Consider the following 14,089-nt stretch of genomic DNA (forward strand, 5'->3'; position numbering starts at 1 on the left):
GCGCAATTTTAAAGCATGTCATGTTTGGTATCCATGTACTCGGCCTAAGATCATCTTTTTTATTTCATCAAACATTCTGTTGCTTCTGTTGCACATTCTGTTGCTTCTCCTGAGTACGGGGATACCACATGTGTGAGACTTTTTGGGAGCCTAGCCACGTACGGGACCCTGAAATCCAAGCACCGCCTTCAGGCTTTCTAAGGGCGTAAATTTTGGATTTCACTCTTCACTGCCTATCACAGTTTCGGAGGCCATGGAATTCCCAGGTGGCACAAAACCCCCCCAAATGACCCCATTTTGGAAAGTAGACACCCCAAGCTATTTGCTGAGAGGTATATTGAGTATTTTGCAGACCTCGCTTTTTGTCACAAAGTTTTGAAAATTGAAAAAAGAAAAAACTATTTTTTTTTCTTGTCTTTCTTCATTTTCAAAAACAAATGAGAGCTGCAAAATACTCACCATGCCTCTCAGCAATTAGCTTGGGGTGTCTACTTTCCAAAATGGGGTCATTTGGGGGGGGGGGGTTTGTGCTATCTTGGCATTTTATGGCCTTCAAAACTGTGATAGGTAGTGAGGAGTGAATCAAAAATTTGCGCCCTTAGAAATCCTGAAGGCGATGATTGGTTTTCGGGGCCCCGTACGCGGCTAGGCTCCAAAAAAGTCCCACACATGTGGTATCCCCGTACTCAGGAGAAGCAGCAGAATGTATTTTCGGGTGTAATTCCACATATGCCAATGGCATGTTTGAGCAATATATCATTTAGTGACAACTTTGTGCAAAAAAAAAAAAAAATTGTCACTTTCCCGCAACTTGTGTCAAAATATAAAATATACCATGGACTCAACATGCCTCTTAGCAAATAGCTTGGGATGTCTACTTTTCAAAATGGGGTCATTTGGGGGGGGTTTGTGCCATCTGGGCATTTTATGGCCTTCAAAACTGTGATAGGTAGTGAGGAGTGAAATCAAAACGTTACGCCCTTAGAAATCCTGAAGGAGGTGCTTTGTTTTCGGGGCCCCGTGCACGGCTAGGCTCCCAAAAAGTCCCACACATGTGGTATCCCCGTACTCAGGAGAATCAGCAGAATGTATTTTGGGGTGCAATTCCACATATGCCCATGGCCTGTGTGAGCAATATATCATTTAGTGATAACTTTGTGCAAAAAAAAAATTGGTCACATTCCCGCAACTTGTGTCAAAATATAAAATATTCCATGGACTCAACATGCCTCTCAGCAAATAGCTTGGGGTGTCTACTTTCCAAAATGGGGTCATTTGGGGGGGGTTTGTGCCATCTTGGCATTTTATGGCCTTCAAAACTGTGATAGGTAGTGAGGAGTGAAATCAAAAATTTACGCCCTTAGAAATCCTGAAGGTGGTGCTTGTTTTCGGGGCCCCGTACACAGCTAGGCTCCCCAAAAGTCCCACACATGTGGTATCCCCATACTCAAGAGAAGCAGCTAAATGTATTTTGGGGTGCAATTCCACATATGCCCATGGCCTGTGTGAGCAATATATCATTTAGTGACAACTTTGTGCAAAAAAAAAAAAAAACATTGGTCACTTTCCTGCAACTTGTGTCAAAATATAAAATATTCCATAGACTCAACATACCTCTCAGCAAATAGCTTGGGGTGTCTACTTCTCAAAATGGGGTCATTTGGGGGTGGGGGTTGTGCCATCTTGGCATTTTATGGCCTTTAAAACTGTGATGGGTAGTGAGGAGTGAAATCAAAAATTTACGCCCTTAGAAATCCTGAAGGCGGTGCTTGGTTTTCGGGGCCCCGTACGCGGCTAGGCTCCCAAAAAGTCCCACACATGTGGTATCCCCATACTCAGGAGAAGCAGCTAATTGTATTTTGGGGTGCAATTCCACATATGCCCATGGCCTGTGTAAGCAATATATCATTTAGTAACAACTTTTTGTAAATTTTTTTTTTTTGTTATTATTTAATCACTTGGGACAAAAAAAATAATATTCAATGGGCTCAACATGCCTCTCAGCAATTTCCTTGGGGAGTCTACTTTCCAAAATGGGGTCATTTGTGGGGGGTTTGTACTGCCCTGTCATTTTAGCACCTCAAGAAATAGGCATTTAGCACCTCAAGACATAGGCAGTCATAAATTAAAGGCTGTGTAAATTCCAGAAAATGTACCCTAGTTTGTAGGCGCTATAACTTTTGCGCAAACCAATAAATATACACTTATTGACATTTTTTTTACCAAAGACATGTGGCCGAATACATTTTGGCCTAAATGTATGACTAAAATGAAGTTTATTGGACTTTTTTTTATAACAAAAAGTAGAAAATATCATTTTTTTTCAAAATTTTCGGTCTTTTTCCATTTATAGTGCAAAGAATAAAAACGGCAGAGGTGATCAAATACCATCAAAAGAAAGCTCTATTTGTGGGAAGAAAAGGACGCAAATTTCGTTTGGGTACAGCATTGCATGACCGCGCAATTAGCAGTTAAAGCAACACAGTGCCAAATTGTAAAAAGTGCTCTGGTCAGGAAGGGGGTAAATCCTTCCGGGGCTGAAGTGGTTAAAGTGCATCCACATACACATTTGCACATCTTTATTACATTTTTTTAAATAAGCACCCCCCCATCATGTCTGGGAGGCCAACAAGGAGAGTCAGATGTTCCCATGGCACTGTGAGGGGGCCAGCAGTGTATGTGTCCACAGGCAAAGGTGGACATGATCAGTTCTGAGGCAGGGCATAATTTCCTCTGCTTAGTGATGTTGTCCATCCTATCCAGCCACAGCATGCAGAGGAGGTGGTGGACTGGCTTACTAAACCATCATCATCCTCCTTATCCTCTGTCACCCAAGCAGAGACTAGTGCGCAGTCCACTGCAGCTGCCAGAGTGGCTTATTCTGCCTCCTTGTCCACAGCTACTCCTGCCATAGCCCCAGCATTAGGCATGGGGGAGTCAGCTGAGTTATTTGAACACAGCATCAGCCACTTGCTCCTGGATGATGCACAGCCATTTCTTGATTCAGATCTTGGTTCTGAGGTTGAGGAAGGTAGGAACATGAGCCTACAGAGAGGGAAGAACACTGGTAAACAACTAATTGGCAGTCATGTTACCCCCAGTCGCAAGTTGTCTCCAGTTATAATGAGGGTAAAGGGGATGATGATGATGATGAAGTCACTGACGTGACTTGGGTGCTGGATAGAGCAGAGGAGGTAAGTGAGGGTGAGGCACAACCGCAAAGAGGCAGCCATCATGAAAGAGTAGAGAGCAGCCACCCTATTTCACCAGATTGTAGGGCTGTTATCTCCTGACCCATTTCCCACTTCTCAGCTGTGTGGGCCTTTTTTAGCCCTTCTGCAGCTAATGGCACTGTTGCAATTTGCAAACTTTGCCTCAAGCACATCAAGTGTGGCAAAAACTCTAGCCATTTGGGTACCACATGCTTGACAAGGCATTTAACCTCCCAACACTCAGATCGTTGGCAAGAGCACATGAAAGCCACACAAAGGGATGCAATTTTGTTCCTCCTCACTCCTGAACTTTCTGGTCTACCCCCACTATACCTCATGACCTCTCAGCAGCCTCCACTGACAGAGATGATGGTTTAGCACAGGGTGTCCCAGGTCATTACAGCATGTCTGCCAGTAGCATACCACCAGCTGTAGACTACAGCAGGCAAATATCTCTGCCACATATGCTGCAGCAAAAAAAAAATACAGTCACTGCCACCCACATGCCCAGCATCTAAATTCAAGCTTGTCAAAGCTGCTGGCTTTACAACTCCTGCCTTTTCATCTGGTGGATTCTGCCCTATTCTGTGAATTTGCAGAATGTGCTATACTTCAATGACAGGTTTCCAGTTGCTATTTCTTTTCACGTAAGGCTATTCCAGATCTCTACCATCACATGGAAGGAAATTTTGTGGCATCACTGTGCAAGGCAGTCAGCTGCAAAGTCCACGTTACTGCTGACAAGTGGTCCAGCAAGCATGGTCAGGGATGATTTATTTAGTACACGGCACACTGGGTACCTCTGCTTGCAACTTGGAAAGGATGCAGGATTGGGCTCAGTGCTGTAGCTTGTTGTGCCACCACATGTCTATACAGCTAGTGGTGATGATGCAGGATTTGTTAGCTACACCCCCTCCTCCTCCTCTTCCTCCATGCCCTCCTCTGCTGAATTGTTCCATGAAGTACTCCCTAATCTTTAAAGGGGGCTATGCAATGAGTCAGGCTGAAAGAAACCATGCAGGACTCCAGATGGTGTGTCTAGGGCACAAGAGCCACACCGCAGCAGAGATTCTGGCAGCTCTGTAGGGGCAGACCCAGAGGTGGTTCACACCACGCCAGCTGGAGCCAGGAATGGTGGTGTGCGATAATGACACAAACCTCCTGTCTGCCCCTAGACAGGGAAAGTTGACACATATGCCATACCTGGCACATGTCCTCAACTTGGTGGTGTAGCCTTTTTTAAATATTTAGCCAGGGTTGGAAGATCTGCTGAAGCAGGCCAGAAGAGTCTGTAGTCATTTCAGGAGGTCATACACAGCCAGTGCTTGGTTGGCTGAAATTCAGCCGGAATTCCACCTGCCTGTAACCGTCTGATTTGTGACATACCCACCAGGTGGAACTCGACTTTGGCAATGTTGCAGGGGCTGCACATGCAGCAGAGGGCTGTCAATGAGTACCTGTGTGAGTATGCCACAATGACAGGCTCAGGCCGGCTCTGCTTTTTTCCCCCACGCCAATGGCTGTTCATAAAGGAGTCATGCACTGTACTGTCACCATTTGAGGAGGCCATAAGGATGGTGATGGTGACAATGCATGCATCAGTGACACAATCCGTGTTGTGTTCCTGCTGGAGTTGACTCTGTGTGGCATTATGGACAGAGAAGTGGGAGGAAAAAAGAGGACTTCCTTTCCCCTCAAGGCCCGTTTTATGCAGACAACATTCTCCCTACACCACAGAACACACATGAGGAGAGAGAGGAGGATTCTAGCAGCTTTGAAGGCATTGAGGCAGAGCAAGACATATGTCAACCCTTAACAGATAGTTTTTTATCCCCAGAACCCTTGGCAGTAGTACGTGGCTGGGAGGAGGCAGTTCCAGATACTGTAATCCTCAGTGACCCTGAGGAGTCTGCTTCTCATGCCGCCACAAACTTGGGGTGCAGGGACTCTCTCATTCTTCAAAGCCTGCAAAAGGACCCAAGAATACGTGGCACCAAGGAGGAGGATCACTATTGGTTTGCAACCCTCCTTGACCACCATTACAAGGGAAAAGTCTCTGATGTTGCTGATTAAGTGCTTTCTGAATCTTGAATCTCTGAAAGACTGACTAGTTTGCCTAGCTTTGTGGGTGTTGATTTCATCTGGAAGAAATGTTTTGGGTGTAGGCTTCATGTGCACAATTAACACCCAAGTACCAATTTTTCTGCACCTGTTTGACAGGTGCATATCATTGCAATATTTGACAGCAAGGCCAATTCTTGCTTTCATCAAGAGTACCTGTATAGGGTTACGGTGTGAAGGCACCACCGACACCCAAAGCCCAATTTGTCCGCACCTGTTACTTCTATCCAAAGTCTGAAAAAGAGACACCAGAATTTATCCAAACATTCTCTATTGTTGTTCCAAGTGCACTAAATTGTGGCCTCATCATACAGACTGGCTCCCCAAGCCGTTGTTTATAAAATAAAGAAAGCTTGAATGGAAAATGTTATTTTTTGGCTTTATAAATATCATTATTACTGCAGCATGCTCTATACACAGTACAGATGTACCACATTACAGGCAGACTACGGGGTCCTGCCATGCATTATATTTAAAGGAATTTTTCATTTTTGCTTTTATTTGTCATTTTGATGGTTTCACTTTAAGCATCAGTAAATCACTGCTTATTTCAAAATTATGTTTTTTACAAACTTTTTTTCATTGATACTTGTCCCCCAGGGCAGTACCCGACCCCCATAACCATTGTATGCCCAATTATTTGCATATAAGCCTTCAAAATGGGCACTGTCGATTTTTCAAATTCAGGTCCCATAAACTTCAGTGGGGTCCATTATTCGGTTCCTTACTTTTGTGAAGGTCTAAAGTTCTGGTTCACACTGAACAGGGGGTCGTTCAGCCCATCTCCACTCTATAGCTCTCCTAAGCTCAGTGGTCTGATTGCTTGTGTCTGTTATTGTGAAGAAGGTTCCAGTAATTAGAGTAGAAAGGACACCCACTAGTAGGAGGTTCTGCTTCTGTGAAGTGTAAAGGAAGGACCAGGGCCGTTTGAAGGAATTTGGGGGTCCCAAGCAAAATAGACATGGAGGCAACCCCAACCCCCCCCCCGGCACACACGCATGCAAAGCATACAGGAATCACAGCCTAGCAATACAGTTTAAGTTCACCAACATTTTATATAAATAAACAAGGTTTACCATGCAAATACTGCTGTTGCATATAATGTGCATAAAATTTGAACATTTTCAACAATTGAACATTTGCAAAAAAACACCACTGTACCATAAAATCAAATATACATTAAAAAAGTGCACAATAACTAAATCCAACATACTTAAAGCACACACATATCTCATATCTAATGAGGAGAGCAAAAAAGAAAGATTTACTATAGCTTTACCATAGAAACAATTGCCATAGCTTTCTTTCCATTTTCTTTCTTTACCATCCCATTTCCATTTTATTGCTTCTTTTTGAATCAGGTAATATGTCTTAAAACTTTTTGCAAAAATTTACAAAGCAGAGAAAAGACTCTACAGTAGAGTGTACTGTAGAGTCTTTTCTCTGCTTTGTAAATTTTTGCTAAAAGCTTTATTAAATATTACCTGATTCAAAAAAGAAGCAATAAGATGGAAATGGGATGGTAAAGAAAGAAGAAAATGGAAAGAAAGCTATGGTAATTGTTTTTATTATGATCAGCAAGCTACCATATTTTTATTACTAAATGGGTCTTGATGACTGCCTCCCCCCTTACTACTCCCCCCCGTGTTCTTTTTAACCCCCCTCGCTACCACGTACCACGCGGCAGGAGATTCAGTTTTCTGTTCCTGACCGGCCAGACTAAAAGGAAGTGAGCACTCAGTGTGTTCACTTTCTGTCAGTCTGGCCGGGAACAGCAAACTGAATCTCCTGTACCGCGCGGACTGCAGGCAGGGCTGGTGCAAGGATTTTTGACACCCTAGGCCAGGCATGTCCAAAGTCCGGCCATTTGCAGCCCGCAGTCTGGTTTTATACGGCCCCTACATGCCTCCAGCTTTTGTCACCCTTGTGGCCCCCCTTGCTCCGCACTCTGTAATGTCTGTGATTATCCGTAATCCCCGAGCGCCTCTCACTGACAAGCAGGGGCGTGTTCCAAAACCCTCTGGGAAGCTGACAGCATGCGGCGCCAATAGCAGACACTGAGTCATTTCCCTGCGGCAGCTGCAGAGCTCTCAGTGCCTGTGATTGGCGGTGGTGATTGGCGGCGGTGATTGGCGGCGGTGATTGGCGGCGGTGATTGGCTGCGGCGCCGCGTGCTGTCAGCGTCCCAGTGGCCTTGTGCATGATCCCTGAAGTGAGCGGCGCTCGGGGACTAATATAACTCAGGAGTGCACAGAGATTATATTATTATTATATATCTACAGTTCGAAAAACAACTCATCTTTGCCCTGATCTGAGCCTGGGGGCAGATTACAAGTGGGGGCCAGAAAGAATATAAAAAAAAAATAGCTCATCCTTGCCCTGATCTGAGCCTGGGGGCAGATTGCAAGTGGGGGCCAGAAAGAATATAAAATATATATTAAAAAAAAAAAAAGCTCATCCTTGCCCTAATCAGAGCTTGGGGGCCACAGAAGTGATAAAGGCCAGATTTCTCAGGAGAGAAAATAAATCATTTGTACAAAACTGAGCCCATCCTCTGGGATTTGTTTGGGGGCCAAAGAGGAGATATATATATCCAAATAACAGCTTATCTTCACCACACATAGCTACAAAGGTAGGAGACCTGCGCTCACAAGATCCTTTTCCCTTCTGGTCAATTTATAAAATAGCGACTGTAAACAAGAGAAGGAAAGTTGACAGTGAGGACCGCCGCTTCCAGGACAGGTGGAAAGTGGAATATTTCTTCACTGAAATACGGAATCACTGTGTTTGTCTGATATCCCAAGAGACTGTGGCTGTTTATAAAGAATTTAATGTCAAGAGACACTAACAGTCGCGACATAGCACATATGACAAGCTAACAGGGCACGACCGCAGTGAAAAGTTGAAGCAACTTGAAGTTGTTTTAATGTCGCAACAGCGATTTTTCACAAGAGCCCGTGAGTTAAATGAAAATGCCACAAAGGCAAGCTATGAGGTGGCAACGTTAATTGCTAAAAATTGCAAATCTTTTTCTGAGGGTGACTTTATCGAAGAATGTGTTATGAAAATGGTTGAGAATATCTGTCCCGAGAAGAAGCAAGAGTTTGCCAACATTTGCCTGGCTCGTAACACTGTAGCACGGAGAGCTGAAGAGATTTCATCAGATATTAAGAGACAGTTGACATCCAAAGGAGTGGATTTTGACTTCTTTTCAATAGCCTGTGATGAAAGCATGGACCTATCTGACACGGTTCAGTTGCTGATTTTTATGAGAGGGGTGGACGATGAAATGAATGTGACTGAAGAGCTACTTGACCTCCAGAGCCTTACGGACCAAACAAGAGGAAAAGATTTATTTGTTTCTGTTAGTTCCGCCATAGATGACATAAAACTGCCTTGGAACAAACTTACTGGGATTATTACTGATGGGGCACCTGCCATGGCTGGAGAACGAAGTGGATTAGCAACCCTAATCTGTAACAAGGTGATCGAAGAAGGAGGCAAAGCTATGAAACTCCATTGTATCATTCATCAACAAGTTCTCTGTGCTAAACATCTCAAATATGACCATGTTATGAAACCGGTGGTAAAGACTATTAATTTTATTCGCTCTAAAGCCCTGTGCCACCGCCACTTTAAATAGTTTCTACTGGACATCCAGGCTGAATACGAAGATGTTGTATATCACAACGATATAAGATGGCTCAGTCGGGGGTCTGCACTGCAGCGTTTCTACTCTCTCAAAAAGGAAATCGGAGAATTCTTAGAAACAAAGGAACAACCAATGCGAGAACTATCTGATCCGATTTGGCTGGCTGATTTGGGGTTTCTAGTTGACATAACAAAGCATCTGAATGTACTAAACACCAGTCTTCAGGGGAAAGATGCAGCGGAGAACCAGCTTTATTCACACCTCAAAGCCTTTGGAACAAAGCTGCAACTTTTCATAAGGCAGTTATCACAAACACAGCCCAATCTCATAAATTTTTCAGCGTTGCAGGAAATAATGAACAGTTTTCCACAGGACAATATCAGGGCACAAATGAGCAAGTATGCAGCAGTCATCACATCTCTGGCTGGGAAGTTTAAATGGCGCTTTCAGGATTTTGTAGCTATTAAAAATGAGATAAGCCTTTTCTCCTCTCCATTCTCTGTTGCTCCAGATCAGCTGCAGCTCGAGCTCATTGAGCTGCATTGTGACAGTGAGTTACGCAGTCATCACCAACAGCTCTCTCTTGTGAACTTTTACCGCCAACTGGATAAGAGCCGGTTTCAAGAGATTCGAACATTGAAGAAAATGCTGAGCTTGTTTGGCTCAACATATATGTGTGAGCAGACATTCTCTGCTATGAACTTTAACAAGAACCGCGTGAGGACAAGACTAAGACCCCTTTCACACTGGGGCGGTTTGCAGGCGGTATTGCGCTAAAAATACCGCCTGCAAACCGCCCCTAAACAGCCTCCGCTGTTTGTTCAGTGTGAAAGCCCGAGGGCTTTCACACTGAAGTGGTGCGCAGGCAGGGTGGTGAAAAAAGTCCTGCAAACCGCTTTTTTGGAGCGGTGAAGGAGCGGTGTATTCACCGCTCCTTCACCGCTCCTGCCCATTGAAATCAATGGGACAGCGTGGCTATACTGCGGCAATACTGCGGTATAGCCGCGCTGTACGAGTGGATTTAACCCTTTTTCGGCCGCCAGCGGGGGTTAAAACCGAACCGCTAGCGGCCGAAAACCGCTGCAAGAACGACGGTACAGCAGCGCTAAAAATAGCGCTGTTGTACCGCCGACGCCCCCACCGCCCCAGTGTGAAAGGGGCCTAAGTGACTCTCACCTGTGTGACATTTTGCGCATCAAAACCACTGCCTTTGATCCAGACCTAGCCTATGTTCTGCAGTCCAGATCCCAGTTTCACTATTCACATTAGTGCAGGCAAGTTTTTTTTTTTTTCAATTGGGATGAATATATTGTAAAATCTCAGTTAATTTTAGTTGGTCTAAATCAGTTATGAATATATTTGGACACAAGATGTATACTTGGTGTTATGTTCCTGTTCAAATTTTTTTAACTTAAAAGTTGACAACCTTTATTATAATATGTAATGTACTTTACAATGTTCCTGACATATATTTCAGCTTCCTGGATTTGTTTTCATCTGGCCTTCAGATATGAAAGGCAGAGTGATTTAACACCTGTTTAGATTTGTTATCCATGTGACGAAATGAAAAGTATGCAGTTTGCAATAAAGTTTGCATAAAATATTTAATTTGCATTTCATTTTAATGGTTCGACGAACGTCAGGCAAAATGGTCGGCCCTCAGCCATGTTCACTTCATGAAATCTGGCCCTCTTTGAAAAAAGTTTGGACACCTCTGCCCTAGGCGAAACCCAATTTTGCTGACCCATTGGCTCTGCCCCTGACTCCACACCCTTTGCCCTGCCCATGTATACGGTGAAGGTGGCGGGGGAGATGTTTGCGGTGCCTCTCCACTATTTCTTCTGCCATGGTCCACAGGCCTGCACCTGCACCTGGCCTGAAGACAAATAGCGGCTGCACCGGCTCGCTTCCTCATACCAGCCATGGCCTGCAGGTATACAGGCAGGCTAGGACGGTATACAGACAGGCTAGTATGGTATACAGGCAGGCTAGGATGGTATACAGGCAGGCTAGAACGGTATACAGGCAGGCTAGGACGGTATCCAGACAGACTAGGAAGGTATAGAGACAGGCTAGGGCGGTATACAGGCAGGCTAGGACGGTATATAGGCAGGCTAGGATAGTATACAGACAGGCTAGGGTGATATAGGCGGGCTAGGACGGTATACAGACAGGCTAGGGTTTTATACAGATAGGCTAGGACGGTATACAGGTAGGCTAGGATGGTATACAGACAGGCTAGGATGGTATACAGGCAGGCTAGAACGGTATACAGGCAGGCTAGGACGGTATCCAGACAGGCTAGGACGGTATACAGACAGGCTAGGGCGGTATACAGGCAGGCTAGGATGGTATATAGGCAGGCTAGGATGGTATACAGACAGGCTAGGACGGTATACAGACAAGCTAGGACGGTATACAGACAGGCTAGGATGGTATACAGACAGGCTAGGACGGTATACAGACAAGCTAGGACGGTATACAGACAGGCTAGGACGGTATACAGGCAGGCTAGGACGGTATATAGGCAGGCTAGGACGGTATATAGGCAGGCTAGGATGGAATACAGACAGGCTAGGACGGTATACAGGCAGGCTAGGATGGTATACAGGCAGGCTAGGACGGTATATAGGCAGACTAGGACGGTATATAGACAGGCTAGGTTGGTATACAGACAGGCTAGGACGGTATACAGGGAGGCTAGGATGGTATATATAGGCAGGCTAGGACGGTATATAGGCAGGCTAGGATGGTACACAGACAGGCTAGGATGGTATACAGGCAGACTAGGACGGTATACAGGCAGGCTAGGACGGTATACAGGCAGGCTAGAATGGTATACAGGTAGGCTAGGATGGTATACAGACAGGCTAGGATGGTATACAGACAGGCTAGGACGGTATACAGGCAGGCTAGGATGGTATACAGGCAGGCTAGGACGGTATATAGGCAGGCTAGGACGGTATATAGGCAGGCTAGGACAGTATACAGGCAGGCTAGGACGGTATACAGGCAGGCTAGGACGGTATACAGGCAGGCTAGGACGGTATACAGACAGGCTAGGACGGTATACAGGCAGGCTAGGACGGTATACAGACAGGCTAGGATGGTATACAGACAGGCTAGGATGGTATACAGGCAGGCTAGGATGGTATACAGGCAGGCTAGAACAGTATACAGGCAGGCTAGGATGGTATATAGGCAGGCTAGGACGGTATACAGACAGGCTAGGACGGTATACAGACAGGCTAGGACGGTATACAGACAGGCTAGAATGGTATACAGGCAGGCTAGGATGGTATATAGACAGGCTAGGATGGTAGATGGTATATAGGCAGGCTAGGACAGTATATAGGCAGGCTAGGATGGTATATAGACAGGTTAGAACAGTATACAGACAGACTAGGACGGTATACAGGCAGGCTAGGCCCTAGCCTAGGGGGGAGAGAGAGAGAAGAAGGTGATGAGGAAGAGAGGGGGGAGGAAGAAGGTGCATAGCACAAAGGAGTGGAAACAGAGAGGGGGGTTATTCTGGGGGTCTCACTCACCAATCATGCTCTCCCATTCAGGCTGGTCTCCCCCAGGGCTGTGGCAGCTATTGTTTGAAAACAGAACTCCCCTCACAGCACAGTACAGTGCATTGCATGCATGTGGCTGGAGTGTGGGCGGGCACAAATGGTAGGCGGAGTATTTGATTTGACAAGCAGTGTAGTGTGGGAGGGGTTAGGAGGACAGTGGAGGACAGCCCGACTCCTGCACAAGCTAGCTGGATTTCCAAGCTCTCACTATATCACTGTGACAGGATGCCAGAGGTTGTGGAGCGCCGGAGCTAGAGGGAAATAGCTATTCTTGATCTCCACTCCACACTGTACAAGTCTTGCTGCCTGGGGGAGAAGACGCTCCTCCTGAAGCTGCCCACACAGACTCCATCCCTGCTCTCCTTTCTAGTCAGAACACTGGCGCTTGTTTATCCTCATCCCCGTCCTGCTCATAATCTTGCTTGTCACGTCACCCTGCATCCCACAATATAACTCCAATCTGCTCGGTGCGGCAGGGTGTGTGATAGCAGCCATCAGTGCGGGGTCACTGTGTCAGCCAAGATTTTACCGCCCCCCTCCATCCTGGTGCCCTAGGCGGCTGCCTATCCGCCTAATGGTGACGCCGGCCATGACTGCAGGAGAAAGGAAGAAGAGCTCGGCCACGCTACAGGCTGCAACTTATAGAAAGCGGCGGCCGGCGGCTTGGCTGGGGCCCCAGGCCAGCTCGGGGCCCCAAGCAATTGCTTGTTTTGCATGTCCTGTCGTGACGGGCCTGGGAAGGACCATCCTGTACACTCTACAGATGCAGAACATCCTACTGATGATTGTCATACCTCTTATGTTACCTAAATAAACAGACAATAAATACCGCGCTGTGATATAATAACCAGTTAATTGTGTTGACAAAAGATTTAATTAAAGATTATTAATATACCTAAGAAGCTGCTGCTATACATGGGATACACACAGTAAAAAATTAGATAATAAATAGCAGCGCTCAATAAACTAAATAACATACACCAATAATATTAAATGATGTAAAGAAGTGAAAGTGCTAATGACATGAAGGATTAGGTGTATATGAGATTGGACTATCATATAAACTGTATAAACGTGAAATTGAACAAATCACAAGCAACAATAAATGGGCAATAATAAAAGTCCATCTAGATGTAAGTGAAAAAGTCCAAAACCCAGATCACAATCTTCATAGTGATATTGGATACAATAAGTAAGTAAATGGTTCCTCCACCGCACCGCTGTGATACCACCAGTAAATTTGTGCGCTTACCACAAGGCAAGCCAAAAAAAGCTTGCGACCTTAACCCGGTCGGGGCCTTTATCCAGAGAGAATAATTGGAAGGCAATGATCCACCAAGCCACACAGTGGGATCGATCACAGCATAAAACGCTTCATATGCACCTCCAAGGCACCGGGATAGTTACCGCTCAGGGGTTCCCCAAGAGAAAAGAGGGAATCGACATAGCGTAATCCTGGTAGTTATTCGTTTATTAAAATTGTAAAAAACACACTTACATTGCAGTAGACATAAGACAGCATAAAA

At 45.4% G+C, this 14,089-nt stretch overlaps 1 protein-coding gene across 1 annotated transcript in view; it reads left to right on the top strand.

Moving 5' to 3' along the window:
• The first annotated feature begins 8,259 nt into the window (after positions 1–8,259).
• The window catches only part of LOC141127641 (general transcription factor II-I repeat domain-containing protein 2-like), a 77,483-nt gene continuing 71,653 nt past the window's right edge, over positions 8,260–14,089 (top strand). The window contains exons 1-2 of the mRNA XM_073614298.1: positions 8,260–8,919; positions 8,995–9,702. Coding sequence (XP_073470399.1) covers positions 8,260–8,919; positions 8,995–9,702 — 1,368 coding nt within the window. The remainder of the gene's footprint in view (positions 8,920–8,994; positions 9,703–14,089) is intronic.

This window comes from Aquarana catesbeiana, linkage group LG01, assembly GCF_042186555.1.
Source record: "Aquarana catesbeiana isolate 2022-GZ linkage group LG01, ASM4218655v1, whole genome shotgun sequence".
Taxonomy (NCBI): domain Eukaryota; kingdom Metazoa; phylum Chordata; class Amphibia; order Anura; family Ranidae; genus Aquarana; species Aquarana catesbeiana.